This window comes from Triplophysa dalaica, chromosome 12, assembly GCF_015846415.1.
Source record: "Triplophysa dalaica isolate WHDGS20190420 chromosome 12, ASM1584641v1, whole genome shotgun sequence".
In the NCBI taxonomy this organism is placed as follows: Eukaryota; Metazoa; Chordata; class Actinopteri; order Cypriniformes; family Nemacheilidae; genus Triplophysa; species Triplophysa dalaica.
In genome coordinates this window covers 5,651,781-5,675,497 of record NC_079553.1, presented here as the reverse complement: position 1 = coordinate 5,675,497, position 23,717 = coordinate 5,651,781, and the positions used below count along the sequence as shown (strand labels likewise).

The following is a 23,717-nucleotide window of genomic DNA, read 5'->3' as shown; positions in this document are numbered from 1 at the left end:
GAGCAAAATTCAAAAAGACGTATTTATTTCAGGACACTTTGGCATAAAAACAAGGTGCGACGCAGCAGAAATGAAAATTATATAAAACATTATCATAATAAGCTTAAAGGCTTATACATTTGAAGAGAAATAAAATGATTTAATTTTTACAACAACTTACGACATACTATCATAAGCGACACAAAAACATGTTGTTGGCTTTTGCGTATAAGTATCGTCACGGACTTTTGAGAGTTCAGACTTTAAAGCTAATGTATTAAATAAATGATTGCAACATAAAGTATGTCACATTATTTTACTATTTACATATTTTAGATTAGCCCCTATACTGCTGATGTTATATTCATACAAATAAAGCAATGTATAGCCTATGTACGTTCTATTACAATTCTGTCTTATACAGCAAAAAATGTGCCTCCTATACTCAGTGACTGTCATACTAGAAACAACCGCTAGTTGTCCTTTTATCCTCCTTTTTAGATTTGGGCGTGTCAAACAGGTTTGGCAGCATGCACTTTCTGTATAATATCACTGACCAAGCAGACAAAAAACTCACTGTTAAAAATGTTTTATCTAGGTATTTAAAACGAAGTTCATCGGCCCAATAACAGACTTGAACCTTTTTGCTTTGGTCAAATCAAGATTCACATGCAAACTGGTTTGTTGAAAGTAAAAAATCTGACTTTCAAAAAAAATAGCACATTTTCTACACTTTCTGATAGCTCTCTCTCGCTTAACCTCATTCACATCCTTTAGGCGTCCATTAGTGTTAACTCATCAGTAGGGCCTTTGGTCTGAGTAACCATGACAACAAAGTCAACGGCACTCATGAGTGGACTAAACACTGGTCAGTAAAGAGGCAAATTGCTGGCCAAGTCTGTGGAAAGACTGTGTTTCAAGACATGAATGCTTATGTGTCTAGAGTATGTGGTAGCCTATTATGAGTCACTGTTTGCCTGTGCAGGTGTGTATCTAAGGAGAAAGATTCAGCATAGCATAATGTTTCTCTGTTTTTGTAGCAGATTGTGTGTACTTTGACCCTTCCTCTCTGCAGCACACAGTTCAGTTGGCAGGTCCAGGGTCAGCTAAGGGCATGGTGTGCAAAACCTCATCCAGCAGCTGGAGGGCACGGTGCAGATGAACTTCTACCCAGCACGGTGTCTGTTTGATGGTATGACGAGGGTAGTCGGGTCCCCAGCCTTTTACAAAACTCAGACGTAAGATACACAGGCGACGCAGGTCATCTACACCTATTCCAGCTGCCGCTGACAGACCTACAAAATATATAAGTCCTGTCTCATGTGTGTGTCCCAGTAAAATAATATCTTGAAATACTGAGAAGTTCTAAACTTACTGATGGCCGGAGCAATTCCTCCAACGCTTCCAGGGCCAGGGATGTTCCCGGCAACCGCCGCAGCCTGCGCAGCTGCAGCTGCCTGCGCAGTCGCTGCCTGCTGCTGCATCTGCCTGTGACACTGACGAAGATCAAACACCTAGATAATAATATAAGAGTTTGACACACTACCGAGAAACAATCCAAATACCTCAGACTTCTACTGAAACTCTAAGGAAAATATATAATTGTTTTTAGTAAGTGCCAGAAGAAGCCATGGTGTGATGTCTGATGAGAAGACTTAACGCAGCGTGATAGCCCACCTTAATGAGGGCCCCAGGGTAGATCTTATGAACAGCATCCCCTGGCGCTCTCCCTGCTTCTCTGTCTAGGTAGTAGCTTTGCACGAAGACAGCGTGGTCGCTAAGGCAACGCATCCACACGTCTCCCTCTCCACGGCACTCCAGCTGAATGCCTTTGCCAATGTGAAGCCTGAAGGGTGGGCATCAGGAGTTAGTTCTACATGTTGTGTTCCTCTACCTCACATTGTCATTATTGTTCTCAGATCTTAAAGATCTTCCAGAAAATCTGCATTTGGACCTTTGAGGTTTCAGAAGAACAGCTACGACATGGTTAAATGTCTACGTCATAACAAATCTTTTGAAATAAAGTTTTATCTGAAATTTACATCATAGAAAGCCAACGGGAGCTTTGTTTCCGAGGTAAAAACAAAGATGCACACGATCTCATCAAGCTTATCAAATAGTTTCTTTCATTGTCGTCTCCCCTCCATCTGCTTAAGACAAACATTCAAACACACACGTACACACAAACAAAAACACATACAGACTGAAAACACTCACACACTCAAAAGACACTGACCGAGCCCTCTCGCTAGCATCAGTCCGGTGAACATTGCTAAGCTGTCCCAAACAGAATCGGTCCCCGCCAGAAGGGTCCACGTATCCATCCACGGTTACCACAGGGCAATTCGCCAGAACCTTAAACATCTCCCCAACCTGCACATCCATCTCAAAATAAGAGATTGAACACCAGAACTCCGGGCCTACAGGATAAACACAATAGGACATGGGTTCAACTGGGAAATATTGAGTTTTATGCATAAAGATCAACGTGTATGTTGTACCTGGATGATTAGAGACTGGTTGAGGGTATGAGGCCGGTGTGTGATGCTGAGACCCTAAAAACAGTATAAAAATGACACAAATTTGAGAATACAATTTGATGAAATATAATTAGAGTTAGAAAATTTTTGCTGTCCTTCTGAAACCTTGTATCTCATATTTTTTTTAATCATTATTATTTGTCACATAATATGATTGTCACTGGGTTTTGCAAATATCTAACCATTAAAAATTCTTGTTACCTTTGACAACACAGTATTGTTTCATTTAAAATGTTCAGTGTTTCTACAGTTTTCTGAAAAACAGTGAATTTGGACAAACAAGGTTTGGAAGGACAGCAGCAAAATGTAACAGACATTTCACAAAAAGTTTTTTAACAATAATGTTTACACACAGAAGTGGTTGGTATGAGATGGAGGAGCTTGCTGATGACTCCGCCCATTCTGCGGTGGTCCAGAAGGGGTATAAGAGGCTGTGTTGTTGCCTGTCCAAGTTGTTGCTGAGGAATTTAAAAAAAAATTTGTCCTGAGAATATAAACAGTATAGATAACTTGACCACTTGACCATTACTCAAATAACACGTGTCACTTAAACAACACATTTAAGCCAAATAATTATGTATTTTTATATTATTTTTATATATATTTTTTATATAGCTTTTCTATACTCGTATCTATATACTCATACCTAGTATTGATGCTTTGAAACAAAACAACATTGTAAAAAAGCACTATATAATAAACTTGAATTGAATCATTGCAGTATACGTTCTGACCTGAATAATTTATAATAACCACGGCACGAATAATTTATAATAACCACTGTAATATTTTATAAAAAATAAGAATATACCTATTTCACAGCGTGACGTGTACAAACCAGAAGTAGTGATGCTTGTCCATTCAATGCTCTATCTTCGTTCACTACACTGACCAGTTGCGCCGACCAGAAGTCAGGCATGTAGCTTTCCCTTTATGCTGATTTGTCTAACATATATCAGACCTTGATAACAAATAAAACACTCAAAAAACAATGTTTTTGTAATATTTGTTTTCACCATTTTTACATCTCCCAGTAAACCATGAATAAATCGGACATATGCTACTTTTGTTTTCGGTAAATAAAATGAATGTCTATGAGAAAATAAGCTGCAGCAGTGACCCTACTTCCGTTTTACGTCGGCATTTTGTGAAATAGGCGTATCGTCTGTTTTCCAGACAGTGACTGCAATCAGTAAGTTATCTTAAATGTATACTACATTTCACTCACTGTGGTATGAACTTTGTGTCTGTGTGTGCTTGGATGTGCTGTAGTGACTCTGGCTGATAGAGGTCTGCTGGGATTTAGTCTGGCTGTGTGTGGATGTGTGACTGTGTGTCGGGGTGGAAGGAGGAGAGCTCGAGGTCAAGACCCGACCCGCCGTGGAGGCAATCTGCAGCAGTCCCTCAGAGTGTTCTGCCTGCATGGACAACCTGGAGGTACTTGCTTTAGAGACAGAAACAGAGAATGGAAGAGATCTGCGATGAAGAAAGATGCTTTAATAGCGTATTCCAAAGACGCTATGATGGGAACCACCAGTGGGCAACATGACATTCAATTGATTTATTGGTCATATGCTTTTGTTGAAGAAAATAATCCTCAATGGAATCCCATGCAATTCCAGGACTGCCTGAACACAGTGAGAAACTCACGTTATTAAACGTTATTAAATATGCCTCATAATGCAATGTGATGCTTTAAATATGATTACTCTGCCAGCTCTGATACACAATAAAACCACTTAGATTGGAGCCGTCTGAAAAATCCTTTTTAAACTCAGAATCTAACTTAGTTTAGCAAGGTTTATGCTTAAAACAAGTTTAGAAAGTATTAAATAAATGTGAATTCAAGGGAAAGTTTATTTCATTTACTTATTTAACCCCACCGGCCAATTGTTTTTAGGTTTCTCTGAAACCCTGATATGATATGCAATTCCATGTGTAAATGGGTTTTAAGTATGTATGGCTATTTTTACTGGAAACAAGATAAAAGATTTTCTTAACAAAGCATTGTTATTCTTTCCATATGCAGAGATGGACAGTACTTGAGTATTTTTACTCAATTGCATTTCCAAGTTAATTATGTGTTTTCTTAGGAATGGTTTGTTCACTTATTTATGAATCATAAACATATTTTTACTCCACCATATTTCTAATTATTTAAGTACATTCAAAATCTACGACTTTTTGTTTCTTTTTTTTAAGTGTTTTTTCTCAAACATTTAGCTTGAGTAAAAGTACTAAAGGACTAGATTGTTTATAATGTTGTTAAAAAAAAAAAAAAAATATATATATATATATATATATAGTGAAGTGAAAACATATGCTTTTCAAAGTAGTGAATAACATTTTCCCAAAGTAAAAATATTTTGAAAAATGCAAGATTTTGTCAAACAAAATTGTCTAACGTTTGCATGAGTAACTGTGTAGATAACCTTGTTGTGCTTACATGACGGTGATAGGGGCAGGCTAGGGTAGAGAGTGACTGAGGATGAGGTGTGCTGTGGCAGCTCTGGGGACATCAGTCTCAGCGGCTGACTGTAGTGATCTGTTGGATGATGATCTTGCTGTAGGGTCATACTCGATGGTCCTTCCATCTGGATGCAGTCATGTATGTGTTCCTCTTTGATAAGCCTGCCTAAGGGTATAGAACGACTGTCAAAACATCTCTAAGCTTCTCTTCAAACCCCTGTCCCTGTTTGTCTCTCTCGCTGCAGGACAAGTCCTTGCTTGTCTCGATCTGACACATTTTAAGACAGCCCTCTTATGATTAAAGGCTCGGTGCCAGCAGCATAGCGGGCTCTTTGCGATTAGCCCAGGTGAATATTTAAACATTCTTTTACGGGTGGTGAAGATGGATATAATGATGACATACAAGCGCTAATGTCCCGTGCTATTCATGGAGAGTCCCAGGACACCACTCACCTGTGTTTGGCAAACTGAATCCCACTGTAAGACAAGAAAAAAAGTCATTGTACATCACAACATTTTCATTTATGAAATTGAAATAGTATGTTTAGATAAACTTGGTTTTATAACAGGGCTATTTATGTTTTAGTATACATACGCACCAATTCCAGGAGACACCACACGTTCATAGTGGTAGGGGTTCACACACACGTTATCATACTTCAGATCGAAGGCGTAATGACAGAACTTGACATGTTTGAGTTCATTCTTGTGGAGGTCTGGCCATCGCCACAGACGAGCGTAAATAACATGAGGGAAACCCTTTCGCCCAGCCACCTGAGGAGGAATAACAACACCTGATGTCAACATACAAAAACCCTCAAACACAGATTCATTTGGTTGTTATTTCATGGACTGATAAAACAGAACTCAGAATTAATATATCCTCTGAATCATGTTTACTCCCCACTATATCCTAAATTTTAACACCTTTTAAATGGAGAACCTAAGAGAGAAGTGGAGTTAGTGAATGAGAGGGGAATAACGTAGACATACATCAGTTTCTTATATAACTTGTATATCTAAAATATCAAAACGTGCACACATCGAGAAGGCAAAAAGCACAATGAGGAAGCTCAAGCACCTCTGGTTGATGCAATAATTAATTTTTCCACTTTTGGAGATGTAGTGTGTCAACTTTTTTCTTTTTTTTCTTCAACCGTGTCTACACAGGAAGCAACAGGTGCGCCCTTGTCATGACAACCTGCTTAATGGGGTTGTCACACCACTGTCACACCAAAGGACACATGTGCTGTTTATTAATATTGACAATGAGATTAGCATTTTAGATCTTAATCCTAACTTTCAATTTTTTAATGCATTTTATTGATGACACAGTTATTTGACTGCACTTTTAAACAAAAAAAAAAACTATTTTGAAAGACATTTCTTCGCGTGATTAAAAGAACTGACTATGTAAATATCACATAACAAGGGTCGAGATTGGTTGGGCACATGGATAAATGGATAGATAGATGGATAGATGGACTAATGAAGCATGGGAATATTTTAGGTACAGAATTGACCTTTCATAACATAACCAAAGGGTCTCAAACGATTATGTTGTAATCCCCAGAAGTCTGAGAAAGGGAAGAGGGAGCTTCAAAATATTCAGAGAGAGAAGAAGCAGAAGAGAGAAACATTCACCTCTTCTGCATCATCTTCTCTAAATCATGTGTGAGTGGCAAAACGGCGTGACCTCATTTGCTATTGGAATGACTTACAATTCTCCACCCAGGAGACTGACCTTCCGGAGCGAGTCAAAATCGGAGACAGTCAGAGCACAGAAAGAGACAGTGCTGGTTTATTGCCAGGCCCATTACGCTTTCACAAACTCTCACACAGACAAAGTCCTGTTATTAAACTCTCTGAACTACATAAAACAACTCTACGAACAAACCGTAAAAGTTAGGAGTGATGCGGAACATACAACGGTGGATAAACATCCTTTTTGAACACATCGCACCCATGCTTCACATACTGACACGGCCGTCTCTCTCTCACATAGGCAGACTGCTAGACAGACAGGCTTAAGCTTAACCCCGCCCCTTTCCTGTGTTTCAGACAAAACAACCTTCCTCGCCCTCTGCCTCCCCCTCTCCCTGTCTACAGCTGGGGGAAGGGAGAACTCTCTGCCTCGAAAATCAAAAGATGTCTATTTTGGGACTAAAGAGTTTCACGTTCATATCACTCATACCGTAGTTCCCTTTCACAGAAGGTTATAAATGTTGCTGAAGTGAAAATGTGCCAGCCGTTTAGTCTTTGGTGTTAAAAATGATCATGTTACAAAAAGTCATACGCTGCCGTATTATCTGCCATATGATATGAACAGATGTTACTGTTCACTTGCCAGAACAGGTATTTAGTCACGCCGTGAGGGTTTACTGGCTCTTTTAAGTGTAATCCATTAAATTTCTTTATTTAGATCTATATCACCAAACTTTACAGAATGACAAAAACTTATAAGGCTCCCTGTATTAACATTAATTTTAATACCAACAACTTGGTGTGGAAACTGATATCAATAGCCATGCATACAACGCATATCATCACAAAGGCACATAAAGCACTTGAATTCCGTGAAGTGAAATCTGGTGTGTGTGAATAATGCGTATTATTCATACTGCAAAGATAGGTAACGTTCAGACCTGCAAGCGCCCGTCCAAGGTTCTTTGTATGGTGACGCACTTGCTTGGATGGACTCCATTGGTGGTGATAGCTGTGATGAGGGAGTCCAGCTCATCTCGCTTCTCTTTGAGTTTCTTCACCAGACTTTCGATGGCACGTTTGGCAAAGCCCTCGTTTTCGCCTCCCTGACGGTGACACATCAAACTGTGAACGATGTTTAAACACGCATCACTGCTGCTGGGGGCATTCACAGACATTCTGTTCCCACTGTTTTGAGAAAGAGAGAAACAATATAAATAGAGTGATCATCTTTAAATAGAATTGTGAACATCACACACACACAAAAAGTCCAAGAACTTCATTTTTAGACTGACATTGTTGGGCAGGCGATACTAATTTGTTTCCAATAAACAGGGCAACAACATCAAGACTAAAGTTTGGAAAAATCCAGACAGCCCCAGTGTTCAGATGTTCACAGCATACTTCATAATGGAAGTGCTGGCCTCACTCTAAACATCTACATATTTTATATCATCAGTATGATTAACAGTTTTCATAATGAAGTGTCTCAAACACAAAAGTTATGTCTCATGCTGAATAAGGGGCACGAACAGTTACTTCCTGATTTAAGTTCCTCACTTAAATATCCTGTCTCAGCATCAGTCGTTACCCACAAAACTTATGACGACTAACGTTGTATAAAGAGACATAAGCGTACATTCGTGCTACAGAATAAAAGCAATACTCACAATTTCGTTAGGTGTCACCACATGTGCGTATTCTTTTCATGGGATCTGCGTTCGTCGTACTCACTCCTTCAACTTGTGCGAGTCGCGCACATCCAGCTGCTCCCTCCCGCACCAGAAGAGAGAGAGAGAGAGAGAGAGAGAGAGAGATAAGTGAGAGCGAGACAGACAGACAGAGAAAGAGAGAGAGAGAGAGAGAGAGAGAGAGAGAGAGAGAGAGAGAACAAATGTTGTCTGATCTAAGACACTGACTCAAGACTTAGTGCACCAAAAAACTTAATAAGATGAGAAATGCAAATTCTGTAAAAAATCGGTTTTAAAAATACAAGCAAACACAAAAATACGTCTTTTTAATTTATTTATGTTTTAATTTATATCGTTTTTTCACATAAATTTAACAGGTTATCGTGTATTCTCTGACGATGTTCCCTACAGCCGCTAGAGGGCAGTAGAGTTTTAACAGACAGCAAGTGGCGCTTCTGTCTAAATCACTTTTCCAAACTCTGCACACCTGGCCGAACACTTGCATCTAAACCGCCTTTTGGGGAATTTAAGTAGCGTTTGGGGTCTCCGCGAGTGCACCGATAACCTTTTAAGACTTTGGTAAATATATACATATTATTATATGTCTTATACTGCCCATGCGTGTTGGTTGAACGGTTTGCAAGTTTAGAACCGAGGTCAATTGCAGGGTAAAATAAGGCTTCGGACTTCACATCGGTTCTAAATATTAACGTAAGCTGTCATTGTACCAATTTAGCTTATGTTTAAGTGGTGCGTGTGAAAAAATGAATCCCCAAGAAGCCCAGAAGATATTTCTAAGCAGCACGTCAACCGTCTCTCTGCATGATCGGTGAGATTATATACCAATCCAGCAGTCTACAAAGGCCTACGTTATTGTCTAAACAAGGTTCTGGCACGTTTCTTGTTTTTTTCCCTCTCCGTAGCTTCACCGGTTTGCTAAAACATCAGCAGGCGGATCCAATAAATGTTACCGCCAGGGTGAACCAGCAGAATACAGCGACTCTGAAGAACCAGCGCCTGGCTCTGGATATGGCAAACAGACCTTCTGTGCTGGCTGCCCTGCGCAACACATCTGTCAGACACACTGCATGACAGCACACAAAATGATCTCATGAACTTACTTCTGTCATAGACTAAATAGTTTCTGTGACTCTTTTCTTAACTCTTTGCAGAACATAAACCGACTGTGTAAAGTGAACGTGAAGGCGAGGCTGGGCCAGCCCTTGGGAGGAGGTGGGGGTTTGAACGACCAAATAAGTACAGGAGGCGGCTGTGGGCAGATCAAAGCGTTTTACGGAAGGAGAGGTGAGAGGTGAAAAGTCTCTTAACCTTATTTATTTGTTTTTTCTCTATGTGCTTGTCTAAAAGTGGACTGGTTTTGTGTATTTCTGTGCTTAGGTATTGGCAGATTGCATGGGACAGTCCCTGTTTTAGGAGTACAGCGGAGGCGGGGCCAGAAACGGCGTGGGGGCTATGTGAACTGGACCGGACCAATGGGAATCAGAGGAGGAGCCATTAGAAAGACAGGTAACAGATAAGATGCTAATTAATAACAAGTCAGTTTTCGATCTGGATTGTACTACGGCGTTTTAGTGCCACGTTAAAAATAAAATAAAATTGACTTTATTCTCGTAACATTTCGACTTTATTCTCGTAACATTTCGACTTTATTCTCGTAACATTTCGACTTTATTCTCGTAACATTTCAACTTTATTCTCGTAAGATTTCAACTTTTTTGACTTTATTCTCGTAACATTTCGCCTTTATTCTCGTAACATTTCAACTTTTTTGACTTTATTCTCGTAACATTTCGCCTTTATTCTCGTAACATTTCAACTTTTTTGAGTTTATCCTCGTAACATTTCGACTTTATTCCTCATAACATTTCGACTTTATTCCTCGTAACATTTCGACTTTATTTTCATAACATTTCGACTTTATTCTCGTAACATTTCGACTTTATTATCGTAACATTTCAACTTTTTTGAGTTTATTCTCGTAACATTTCGACTTTATTCCTCGTAACATTTCGACTTTATTCCTCGTAACATTTCGACTTTATTCCTCGTAACATTTCGACTTTATTTTCGTAACATTTCGACTTTATTCTCGTAACATTTCGACTTTATTCTCGTAACATTTCGACTTTATTCTCGTAACATTTCGACTTTATTCTCGTAACATTTCGACTTTTTCGAGTTTATTCTCGTAACATTTCGACTTTATTCCTCGTAACATTTCGACTTTATTCCTCGTAACATTTCGACTTTATTCTCGTAACATTTCGACTTTATTCTCGTAACATTTCAACTTTATTCTCGTAAAATTTCGACTTTATTCTCAAAATCTTTTTTTTTTTTTTTTTGACGTGGCACTGAAAACACCGTCGTAGGATTGTATATTACTATATGCCCCTGTATTTTACGTTTTTTCTTTTATAAACTTTTTTCTTTATTATGTATAATCATAGAAATTGATTTAGATTGTTATATTCACTAAATGCGAATGTTTTCATAAAACCCTGCTCTCTGTTTCAGGTATAAACTCTTCTCCTGTATGCACAGGTAGTGGGGCATATTTGGGAAAAGACTGGGCCAAGTTCAACAGCAATTTAGTCCCTTCTCGGGACGAGTTAGATGATCAGTTGGATGAGTACATGTCCAAAACCAAGAGCCATCTAGATGCAGAGCTTGATGCGTATATGGCAGAAGTTGATTTGGAGGACATAATGTGATTGCTTACAGTGTCAGCACTTAAGACTATAGTTGAACCACATACATTTTAGTTTAAGGTTGACTGATGGTGGATATAATCTTGCAGGTTCGGTAAAATGAATATTTGTCCACCTTGACTGTTTAATGTGATCGTTCACCCCAAAATTAAAATTCTGTCATAATTTACTCACCATTTTGTCGTTTCAAACCTGTATGACTTTCTTTCTTCCGCAGAACACAAAAGAAGTTATTTTGAAGAACGTTGTTTACTGGACCCCCTTCACTCGCATTGCATTAACTTGGATTGGTTTTAACTTGCAATAGGATGGGGGCCAGTGATGTTCAGCTACCAACGTTTTTCAAAATATCATGTTTTGTGGAAGGAAGGATGTCATACAGGTTTGAAACCTCAATAGGGTGATTAAATGATGACAGAATTCTTATCTTTGAATGAAAAAAATGAATATTCTGTCACCATTTACTCACCCTCAGAATTTTCCAAACCGGTAAAAAATTTTTTATTTGTTCTTCTAAGCACAAGGGAAGATATTTGAAGGAATGTCAGTGACCAAGCAGATCTGGCCCCCCCTCCCATTTACTCCCATAGTAGGGAAAATAAATACTATGAGAGTCAATGGTGGGGCGAGATCTGCCAATATCTATATTCTTACAAATATCTTCCTTTGTGTTTAGCAGAACAAAGAAATATATTCACGTTTGGAAAAATCTGAGGGTGAGTAAATGATGACAAAATTAAAAAAAATTCGGTAAACTATCCCTTTCATTCTATCAGATCTTCTCTAATAATTGTTCATAGTTGCAGACACTTTACTTCCATTGCTTAGAAACCTCCAGCCTAAGTTAGACACATTTATCCAACAATATTATTTTTCCTGCTGTTCAATGTGATCAATATGAAAAAAAGAAATGAAGGTGCTTTCTTGGGAAATTCTTTTCAGTAGATTGGCAGGTTGTAGTTTTTTGAGGAAACTGTGATTTCATTAGCCGTTCAATTACATTAACTGGATAAATGTAATTCCCTTTGAAGTTTTACGTTTTTACTTTGGACCACTGCAGTGTTTAAAATCAGTTGCGGTTGCAATGAAAAAGAACTCTGATCGATCACTGAGTTCATTTTGGCCTGTTTTTGTTTTGTACGTTGTATCAAGATTCAAATAAGGTGAATAATATCTTATGAAGCTGATAGTCAGACATATTTGTGTTATATCTTGTCTGTTGAAGTGACTTTATGTGTGCCATGTTTATTTTTTCCAAAAGTGTTTTGTATTTATATTGTTGGATTATCTGTGCCACAGGTGGTAAACAGAAAAAAGTTAACTTAAAAAAGTTCATAAGGAACTGTTTATAACCTCACCAGGTGGTGATTGTTTTCATAATGTTAAATAAAAGATCTCTTACTTGCTCTCTTTGTTTAAGGCTTCACTCTTAATTCGCCTTTGGATTAGACTGTGCTCATAAAGAATAAAAACAAGACTAAACAAATAAGTCATACTGGCCCATGTTTGCACCACATTTACTGCTGCAGGCCTATATGGGCTAAAGCGGAGTATTTTTAAGATAGATTTTATTTTAAATCTCACGTTTTTCCTGCCAAGTGCTTATTGAAAACCATATAGTGCGTTTTACTTAGCGAACTGGTCAAGCTGTTTGTGCAATCTCCTGTTGCTGTGGAAACAACTGAGATCGCCTCTCTTTAGAAATCCGTTTCCTCTAAAATTGTGTTCTTTCATGATGCCATTTAATAGGTCAGTGCTTATTTTGAAGGGAACCCAGGGAAAGACGCTATCTGTTTGAGTCTTCTTTGAGTTTCTCTGTTGAGCAGAGGTCCTTGAATTAGAGCATCAGACGTTTCAGTATTAAAAGGAATCCGCCAGTGTGTCCATCTGTATTTGATCTAGGGCAGGGCCCAGTCGTTTTAAGTTTAAACTATCTGAATTAAATGAAAATGGAAATCTCATGTTTTACTGAGCTTCTAACAATGCAAACATGTCTTAAAAATAGACTAATCTTACCCACAACAAGTAAATTAAAATAAACATACATTTATCACTATAATAAGAACATGTCTTAAATCACTGAAAAATCCTTTTCACTGATTTTATACAGCAATTATTGACATCTAGATTGAATTATATTAATTTTTAAATTATAATTATATTAATTATATTAATTTTTAAATATTGATCCGACATTGATTTACATTTATGCTGATTAAAATGTTCCTTTTAAATGTAGGCTACAGGAAAGCATAAAAGTTACAACAGTGCAATATATATATTTATTAATATAATGATGACATGAAGAGCATTTCGACCAATAATTTCATAACATGATTGAAATCTTGGTAAATAGATATCAAGGTTATATTTTAAAACAATGTTCTTTTACATTATGTTGGATGATTTTATTTATAAAACAGCAACAAAATATGGCTATCTCGGTTTTCAAGGGCAGATTCATATAACCAGGATATATTTACAACAAATTTTCACCTTATCAGCTAGTCTCACAATTAAACACGCGCCCATATACAGCTGGAGCATGAGAGGTAGATGCATCCGTCAGGAAGATGTAAGAAAAAACACAAACAGTGTAGGCCTAATTGATGCATCATAAGAATAAGAACATGCTCTTTGTGTACACATGTCATCATTTATCTCCACCTAGAGCAGATAAACACCAACAGGGGGCACTAGTTGTATTCGTTAGGTGTTTGTTGAAATTTCAACGTTGGTGAAATTTTGCTAGAGTTGCTGCATTTTCGGTGAAAGACTAACAGACAAGATCAGAGTTCAACCCCTTTGTGATCATCTTTGCCAAAGTTGGCTTTTTGGCCTCCCAGGGCTATATACACAATGGAGACGGGAGACCTTGTTTTCTACAACACACAGCTTCTGTTTCCTATTTTTTAGCAACGATTTCAGGTGGAAGCAGGTAGCGCAAAAGCCATCACGTCAAACCAGTATGGTGTGCTGAAAGAGGAATTCTAGATGACCTTACAGAAGCCATTTTGGCTGATGAGATGCCACCCTTCATATTCTCTTATGTTGAAAGATCGCTCTGTAATATGCTACTGTCTGAGGACCGGAGAAGGGTTGCCATGGCATTCCTGCCAGCAGTGTAGCATTTAGCAAAATGATGATGATGTCAGAGATAAAAGCGGCTTGGTAGAGTGACGCAGGCTCTCTACCCTTTGCCCCAATATTACAGTGTTAAAGGTGTGAGCCTCATGGAATGGGTAGGTGTGTCACTTAGAGTGGCCATAAGATGATCCCTGATGATGTCAGCAGTGGCCTAAACAACATCCCATCTGTATTTCTCACTGGGTACCTGTAGAACATTCTCCAGCAGGACTGGGTAACTCACTGGGTACTTGCATAACATTTTCACATGTAATTTCATCTGTAAGGTAAATATTTGTATATTACTGTTTGCTCAACAGAACATTCTAAGCTTGTTTTTAGTTGATGTGTCTTAAAGTGTTACTTTAACTGGCTTTCTTGTGTATGAGAAATAAAATGGTTAGATAAAGAAAGAGCTCGAGTTATATATTAGAGATATAGAGCATTTTGCCAGATGTAAACAACAGCACTTCCTGTTTTAGTTGTATTATCTATTGTTTGTGTAATGTCAAAATGATTAAATAAAACGAAATATGATGTGCTTCTGGGCCATTATTGTTAACATCTTGCAAAATGGTTAAGAGATGACTGTGGTTCAGCTTCAACTTCACATTATTTTTATGTTCATTCTTTCAATAATCAATGTTAATGTGTTAGTGGCGTGATATGTTTTTTTGTTCTCTAATGCCTTCACGTTGCGTGCATTCGCGTTTATCATACGTCCATCTGTCCGGCCCAAGTGTCTATTCCAGCCCCATACTTTAGCTGCCCACCGGGAAAAGTTCCAGTAGTCCAGATGGCCAGTCCGCTCCTTGCCGTTCTGGACTTTAACAGAATGTACTACCTGTCAGTCCGCCCCTGCGCTACATTCTGTACATTCTGTACAGTACATTCTGTATGTCCATTACTTTATTCTGCATTGTTTTTTCTGTTTTTTTCTTATTTAGTTCATAAATACGTTTGTTTCTTAGGCTACTTAACACTACAAAAAGCACAGCTTGTTTTAATGGTTCTGTATTTAAAGCATTTAAAAAGGCATTTATTAATTTAATAATTTTATCAGCCCACCCTCTAATCTGTTAATCCCCCTTTAGCACCCCCCAAAAAAACGGATGGTGCCACCCCTGCTTAAAATCCATCACACATCTATTGTGTGCTGTTCTTCCAGGGACAAATAGAGGTCTGCTGTTAATTATTATAATGAATTGTCATCCGGTGTGTCTTTTGAAGACATTGGATGTAAGATGTGTGATATCTTTGAGTAACCTCTTAAAGTGATAGTTCACCCAGAAACTCACCAATTGTTCCAAATCTGTCTTAATTTATTTATTCTGATGATATTTGGAAGAATGTTTAACCTAACAGTTCTAGGACTCCACATAATAGGAAAAAAAAACTTTATTATTTTTTTTGTTCTGTTGAATGTAGGAAAGCAAACAGTTCTGGGGCACGTTTGACTGCCATTGTAATTTTTCCTACTATGTTAGTCAATTGGGCCAAAGAACCGTTTGGTTAAAGCATTCGTCCAAATATCTTTTGTCCGTGTTCAACCAAACAAAGAAATGTATACAGGTTTGGAAAAACCATTATGACAGAATTCCATTTTTGGGGGGAACTATCCCTTTAAGTTAATGGAACACCAGTTTAATTCTTCATCTCTATCTATTTATCTTCATTGTAATAAGAACAAAACGACTCTTTTTACTTTTCCGGTGCATTTTGTGTCTGAACAAAGAATTCTTGGATGGCAATTTGTTACAAAGCCCTCTTTGGAACAGAGCCAGGATTTTAATGCCAGGGTTACACAGAAAATACTATAATTAAAAGGTACTTTCAGTCAACGAGTCTTTGGGGTCATTTTCAGATATTGGTGCTGAAAACTGTATTTTAGTTATCAGCACATTCACATTCAATGGCTCATAATGATTTTAAAATCCTTATTCTTATCCTTATTTCAAACAAGCATGATTTAAATTGACTAGTTGGCGGTAAAATATAAGGTGACGTAGAGGATGGGTTTGTTAGACAAAGATGATTTAGTTTTAAAATTAAAATTTCATTTTTATGTTATTAGGTTCATTTATCTGAAAGCACTTTGCATAACTATCTATGTGATGTAGATATCTGTTGTCAGTTTCATGATGGTGAATTTCTTGCGACATATTTTTTTAAATGCAGGGTCAAACAAGCACATCTAGATGATACGTGCCCTGCTGGTCTCCTGGTTTAGAATCAAACTGTTGTTTAGTTGAGATTCACACAATAGAAAAAGAACAGCTGTTTGTGAGTTAAGGAATTCTGATTCATCTCATGGATTTGACAATCTTTCTTTGTTTTTCTCTCTTTTTTATTTAGTATGGGATGGTCATAAAGGAATGAAATACGTGTAAGGAGAAAAAGAGAGGGGATGGAAAGGGAATTGTTGGGAGAGAGGGAGACGCTATTGTGTTGCATCCTGTTTTGGTAACTCTATCCATCTGACCATCCTGGGGCTTTCTGAGGGGAGGATAGGACAAATCGTGAACTGTTTAAACACTGATCCGAGCTCAGCTTTGTCTTTTTTTACTACAGAGATTGAGCACATGGGCTGATTCTACATCAGCAGAAGGAGGAATTGGGGTAAGGGCAGATCTTAGATCTTGGTTAGTTAAGGGATAGTTCACCCCAAAATAAATATTGATTCACCCTCATATGGTTCAAAATGGTATATGACTTTTTGTGTGGGGCACAAAAGGAGATATTTAGAAAAATGTCTCGCCGGTCCATACAATGGAAGTCAATGGGCGCGATTGTCTTTTAATTTGCTTCTAAATATCTTCCTTTGAGTTCTGAAGAAAAAAGACATTTATGAATAAATGATGCAAGAAATTTAATTTAGATTCACAAGTTCACAGTTACATATAATGGATAAAGAAAGGTTATGCATATTTGACATGCTATCTGAGGAAGGGTTTCGTGCTCAGGATTTTCCCTGAACCCAGAGAAATTATTAGAAGTGTGAAGAAGGGGTGGAGTAGGGATACTAGAAAGCTGTCGAGGAACAGAGGTAATGGATATATATTTATACCTATTGACAGGATGATAAGATGCTATGCTGCTCCCGTGTAATTAGTTTGATTATCTGACGTGTTCCTCCCCAACTTTGTTTATAAAACATCATACAGTGTACTGTTCCTTTAAGTGTTTGCACAGATCTATTTTCTGTTCATAAAACCCTAGAAAGTCTGCAAAAAAGCATATTTATATTTAAATGTAATTTCAAAACGTGTAAAACTTCAAATTCTATAATAATACAAAAAGGAGTCGAAAGAAAGAGATCAAAAACATTTGCACGTGGAATAAAATTGGAAATATAATTCCTTGGAAAGGTCTTCAAGAATAAAATATATTTTGTTGGGCGCAATGTACTGTGCATATGTGCTTATGAAGCTGTAAAAAAATAATGACTGGCTATAAATGTCAGAATCATCCTGGAACATAAAGGTTGCTGAAAGCTCAACCAAAGAACCATTACAGAAACCAAGCAGACATGCATTTTTCATCATAAAGCCACAAACACACACCCAGGAAAGTCAGTACATGTAAAACTGAGAACTAAAACTGAGACACATGGGTGATGTATCCTACTAGGCAGCTTAAAACCTCCTCTCTTAGGGTCATTGGGTACCTCAACAAATGAAGGTGTCAGGCTATCATATCACAGCAGCATTTAAACCTTTGTGACCTCTTGCTCTGATCTCATCCTCCACCACCTTCAGCTCTAATAAAGCCGTTTATTTTATAGGTAAGATTCAGTGCGTGACATCATAGATTTGAACGGCAATGGTTTGGAGCGACTGGAACTGTGAGAAGTGCATTTGTAAATGTAGATAACAGAACATTCAGAAGTGCTGCTCTGACCAGTGGGCAACCTTTTTCCTGATCTGTCTGACAGCCTGAAGATACAATACACTAGGGTAGGTCCTCCCTCCTCTCTCTCTCTCTCTCTCTCTCTGTCTCTCTCTCTATTTCTCTTTCTCTCTCCCCCTCTCTCTCCAGCATTAACTGCAGCTGAGAGGCATTGATACCCTCAGAAGCCCAGAGCATGGCAGTGAACGCAGCTCGGCATGGAGATGAGGCGGAGCTTCACATTAGGTAATGTGATTTGAGTAAATCACTGCTGCTGTTGGCACTCCTGAGTGACACACGATCAGCCCATGGAGATGAGATCCACAGAGGCAGGGATGTTTTCCATTCAGAACTGTTATACTTGTGCTGATGCTGAGGAGACCAGAAGACATCATGTATAAAAGGTATTTTAGAAAGAAAACATTTTTGTGATGATATTTTTTGCAATCAGCATTTTCAGTGTATTCATTTTTTGGTTCTGAGCCAAAAAGCAAGAGGTGTATTTTTACCAAAACAATCTCACAGAAATTTGTAACAGTTGTTTTATTTTATATTTTAAAGGAATCTTATTTGCATATTTTAGTATGATCTGCTTTCACCCGGGTGATGGTGAGGTTAATGGGTGGTGCAATATTCTGGTTTGAATGAAAAGTAATTGAATGAAATTACCTTCATAAAGTAATTTTCTAGTTTGATCAGGTTTATTTTTACCAAACTAAAAACGCTTTTTAGTATTCTTTTCCCATAAAAAAATCCCATAAATGCAGTTCAAGCTTTTCTTTTATGTGTTTAAAAGGGATACTTCACCCGAAAATAAGTTTCAGTCATTATTTACTCACCTTCGAGTTGTTCCAAATCTCTATAAATATCTTTGTTCTGATGAACACAGAGAAAGATATTTGGAAGAATGTTTATAACCAGACAGATTTTGCCCTCCATTGACTACCATATTAAAAAAATACAATTGTAATCAAAAAATCCCGAGAACTGTTCTACATTTATCAAAATGTCTTCTTTTGTGTTCAACAGAACAAAAACAATGATAGTAATTGTTCACAGAGGTGGACGAAGTACACAACTTCCTTACTTGAGTGAAAGTACAGATACTACTGGTCAAATATTACTCCACTACAAGTAAAAGTTGTAAAGACAGATTATTACTTGAGTAAAAGTACAATACGTGCTTTTAAAAGTACTCAAGTATTAAAAGTAAATTTCCTTTATGTCAGTTGTGCATTGTTTTATTGTCGTATACCTTATGCCTCTGAAGCAGCCTACTGAATACACTGAGTAGCTCACAGTATCAGTTGTATTAAAGGAGTAGTTCACTTCAAAATTTGCCCCCATTGACTTTCCATAGTAATTTTTGTTCCTAGTATTGAAAGTCAATGAGGGCAAATTTTGCAGTGAGCAACTCCTTTGAGAGCTCTATATGTTTAGCAGAAATATGTTTAGTTAAGATATAATCCTGTGTGATCATTTAGCCTAATTATCCTTATAAGCCCCCTATGCCTATAGTATTTATGAGCAGTGTTTTTTTATTTTGTATATTCCCTTTACCAGTTTTAGCAGCAATTTACTAGTAAGTTGTAAGGTTCTTGTAAATAGTAAAGTGTAGAAGCCATGTGTTTGTTAGATGTATTACCATTTGAATAACCATAATTTGACTACAAACATAAACTATATCTAGTATAATGAAACTATAGTAGTTTTAGTTACTGTGGTTTTACTAAAGATTATTAATTGGAGTTTGGTTCCTATGCAAAGAAAATTGTAAATTTGTGGATATTGTGGTTTTACTGCAAATGCCATCCCTGAAAAACAATGGGTTTTTTTAATTAGAATGAGATTTTAAATGAAATTCCTCTTTGTAATGTGTTTTGGGTTTTATTCCAATAGGATTTATCATCTCACCAATAGTCCATCACAAACAAGTAGACAAAAAGTATCCATAGTATAACCATTAAATCCATTACATTTTCTGTTGTATTTTGGGCACGGTTCTATTGTTTTATCTCAACAGGAATACTTCAACTATAGTTACTTCACTAAAAACATCATAAGTTTCCCAGATCGCTTTAAATTATATGGCAGCAGATCAGAAGTTAACACGCACTCGTAGCTCAAGGTGTATGTGATATTTATTTACCGTTTAGCCATTTTGCCAATCATTTCAATTTCATGACAATGTTTCTACGATGTTTGACTGATTGTAACCCACATATGATTACACCCCACTTGTGCCTTTTTCGTCTTTTATTGTTCCATTTGCCTTTTAGAGCGCTATCAATAGTATTGCAGCGCCTACGCAAGATTTGCGTGAAAAAATCTGCCAAATGGCCTTCAAGCTTGCCGGAAAACTACGAGCTTAGAAAAACTGAAATACTTGGCAACAGTAAAAGGTCCTGGCAGATCGCAAGGCGTATAAATTGCGCACACAGGAAAATCCGCTCTATAGAAACCATTTTCTACTTTTGGACATTTTATAAATGTAGTGGAATAAAAAGTTTGATATTGGTCTTTCAAATGTAGTGAAGTTAAAATACAAGTACTCATAAAAAATAATACTCAAGTAACGTACAGATACTCAAAAAGTGTACTTAAGTACAGTACTCAGGTAAATTTACTTTGTTACTGTCCACCTCTGAATTGTTCCTATAGGAGTCAATGGGGTGCAAGATCTGTTTGGATATAAGCATCCTTCCAAACATTTTTCCCTGTGTTCATCAGAACAAAGAATTTTATATAGATTTGGATCAACTCGAAGATGAGTAAATGATAACTGAAATTTCATTTTTGGGTGAAGTATCCCTATAAATATTTAACATTTTTTTTAAACATTTCATCGTGCTAACTATTTCAACACTAGTTTGTAGCACAGAACAGAGTTCTCAAAAGTAAGTTGTTAATTTTTCTATGGATTTTTTTAAACAGCATATTTTTAACCATGTTTCATTATAATAATGTATCCGTATAGAAAATACATTATTTTGTCAGTGTAGGATTCAAGTGTAATTTTGTCTGTTTATTTAGGTGTTTTTCTGACCATTTGTTCACTAGAACCTCATTAAGTACTGTGTGTGTGTGCAGTGTTCCTGAGCTGTCGGAAGCGTGAGCTGACGTGATATGAGTCTGTTTCTCCGGTTTGGGGGAGGCAGATCGTCTCTGCTGCTTTCGGTCTTGCTGTCCTATTTGACTCTGCCAATCACAACCAAGGCCAGCAGGCGCCAAGGGCCCCACGGACCCACACACAACCACACAGATGACATCATACTGGCTGTAATACTCCCTCAGTATAATACTTCCTACCCCTGGGCATGGCCTCGCGTGGGACCCGCTTTGGACCGCGCCATCGCCCGCGTCAATGCCGACCCCACCCTGCTGCCCGGGCATCACCTCCGGCACATATTTGCCAACAGTGAGGACAAAAACGGTATCTGTTCCGAATCCATCGCCCCACTCATGGCTGTGGATCTGAAGATTGATTACAACCCTTGGGCTTTCATAGGGCCCGGCTGTGACTATACCTCCTCTCCAGTTGGGTTGTTCACCACTCACTGGGGTCTCCCCATGGTCACAGCAGGGGCACCCGCTGTAGCTTTCCTGCACATGAAAATATACACGTCCATTACTAACACTGGCCCCACGCACAAAAAATTGGGCGAGTACGCCTTACACCTATATAAGCATTTTGGGTGGCACCAGCACACCCTGCTGATGTTCAGTGACACTAAAATGGGCGAGAGGGCATGCTACTTTGCCCTGGAGGGGCTGTACCATGAGATACATGAGAACAACATCACCAACGTGGACCTGGTGTTTGACGAGAATAAGGGGCCTGTCAACTATTCCGACCTCCTGCACAAGATTCAGGAAGATGGCAGAGGTGAGCAAACATCTTATGCTTTTCTGGAACTGTCTGAATGTCTGATGTATTTGATGAAATCTGTTTTGTCACATACACAATTGTACAGTGCCACAAAGCCTTACCGCCATGACTGCATTTTTATTTATTAGGAAAAAAGTTTTTTAAACTAAAAATTACATTTCTTTTTCATTTATTCACCCTCATATCATTTCAAACCTGTTTGACTTTCTTCTGCAGAACACAAAAAAGTTTTTTTAAGAACATCACAACAACAGTGGCCCCATTGACTTCTATCTTACGGACAGAAAAATACTGAGACATTTCTCTAAATATCTTCTTTTGTGTTCTGCAGAAGAAAGGGTCACATACAGGTTTTGACGGACATAAGTTTGAATAAATGATATTTTGGGGTGAACTATCACTTTAATGGCCAGTGGTGAAGTATATTTTGTACAAAGTGTAATTTACATTTAGGCACTCTCATTATCCATTGTGTGTTGCCTGGGATTTGAAGCTGTGACCTTGGCCTTGCTAGTGCCATGCTCTTCTAGTTGAACTGGAGGAACAACATTTTCGTGATAATACAAACTACCTTTCTTTATAGTTATGGATTAGCTATGTGCTTTAAAAAACATGAAGCTTGAATTGTGCTGCACTTGTGATTCAGATTTAAATGCTACAAAAGATGACCTGCCCAAGAGTAAGACCCATGTCAAGTTTAATGGCTCACAGTCTGAGAAATATAGCGTTCATGAGAAAAAGCTGGATGAGACCGAAAATGGTAGAGTGTTGGAGGACTGCTGCCAATGTTTTTTTTCTGATTCAGATTTTTTAAAACATAACATCATGAACATCCAAAATTCGTAGATATTTCCTGTGCAATCACATCCTCTTGTTTCCCCCCAATATATATATATATATATATTGAGGAGGGTGCAATGCATGCATGACTATCAAATTTAGCATGAATCTTCAATATCTGTTCTCAGCATTTTTAGATTTATGGTTCTACAGGAAAGGGAATACTCAGGAAACCTGTGTCCAGCAGAAGTTATATTGGGTAACTTGTGCTTTAAGCCTTCTATTCAGTTCCCACGGGGGCATTAAAATGTCAACAGAAAACATTTATTAACAGAGGTCAAAACCCCTGCAACCGTCCAAAAAATTGTAACGCACAGTATCTGATCTCTTGGTATTTCCTGCAAAGTTTGGATTTGTCATGCATTCTTTGTAACCATTAAGCATTTACTTTTCATTTTAAGTCACTTGATCTTCTGCTGAGTCACTGAATGATGAAAATTGTAATAGAGCACAGAATTTACTTGTAAAATTAAACAGATTGATGACTGGTATTAAAGATAAGGACATGTGAATTTCAAACAACTGTGTGAAGATAAAGAACCCTGTTGGCGGACCTGGGTTTGCTTTTGTTTAAGGAGATGATATCAGCGGTATTCCTTTTTATGATCCTCCATAAAGAACACTTTGCAATCTAAAATGTTCTGCTTTTAAAAAGCTAAAAAAGTCTTGGCCCTGTCTGGAGTGTAAATGAAAGCCCTGGCAATGCATTAAGAACCAGTCCAGGGTCAGTTTAAGTACCACTGCATCATCCAAGATTAAGTACTCCCCTATTGACCCGACCACACAAAGCCTTGGAGGCAGAGGGGACAGAAGTCGGCTGAAATGATTTTGTTGATGCAGGAATGTTTTGGAGTCTCTC

General features: G+C 37.8%; 3 protein-coding genes across 5 annotated transcripts in view; 2 read left to right on the top strand and 1 right to left on the bottom strand.

Annotated features, from left to right (window-relative positions):
• Positions 1-4: 4 nt before the first annotated feature.
• smad10b (SMAD family member 10b) lies at positions 5-8,522 on the bottom strand. The gene is made up of 12 exons (XM_056762035.1): positions 8,363-8,522; positions 7,634-7,880; positions 5,588-5,762; positions 5,442-5,465; positions 4,966-5,154; positions 3,748-3,963; positions 2,873-2,977; positions 2,481-2,534; positions 2,216-2,399; positions 1,657-1,825; positions 1,355-1,493; positions 5-1,274 (listed from the first exon to the last, which is right to left on the bottom strand). Exons 2-12 carry the CDS (start codon positions 7,868-7,870, stop codon positions 1,063-1,065), a joined length of 1,704 nt encoding a protein of 567 aa, XP_056618013.1. The 5' UTR covers positions 7,871-7,880; positions 8,363-8,522; the 3' UTR covers positions 5-1,062.
• A 283-nt stretch (positions 8,523-8,805) lies between these two features.
• On the top strand, positions 8,806-12,521 carry chtopb (chromatin target of PRMT1b). Of its 2 annotated transcripts, XM_056762038.1 has the most exons (6): positions 8,806-8,962; positions 9,120-9,212; positions 9,307-9,457; positions 9,556-9,688; positions 9,782-9,910; positions 10,922-12,521. In XM_056762038.1, the coding sequence occupies exons 2-6, from the start codon at positions 9,148-9,150 to the stop codon at positions 11,116-11,118; spliced, it is 675 nt and encodes a 224-aa protein (XP_056618016.1). In that variant the 5' UTR covers positions 8,806-8,962; positions 9,120-9,147; the 3' UTR covers positions 11,119-12,521. The 2 variants fall into 2 exon arrangements, with proteins under 2 accessions (XP_056618016.1, XP_056618015.1); XM_056762037.1 differs by having other exon boundaries at positions 8,825-9,212.
• Positions 12,522-18,337: 5,816 nt separating this feature from the next.
• The window catches only part of npr1b (natriuretic peptide receptor 1b), a 36,206-nt gene continuing 30,826 nt past the window's right edge, over positions 18,338-23,717 (top strand). For both annotated transcript variants that reach the window (XM_056761934.1, XM_056761933.1), the window contains exons 1-2: positions 18,338-18,533; positions 21,220-22,015. In XM_056761934.1, coding sequence (XP_056617912.1) covers positions 21,256-22,015 — 760 coding nt within the window. In that variant the 5' untranslated portion in view covers positions 18,338-18,533; positions 21,220-21,255. The remainder of the gene's footprint in view (positions 18,534-21,219; positions 22,016-23,717) is intronic.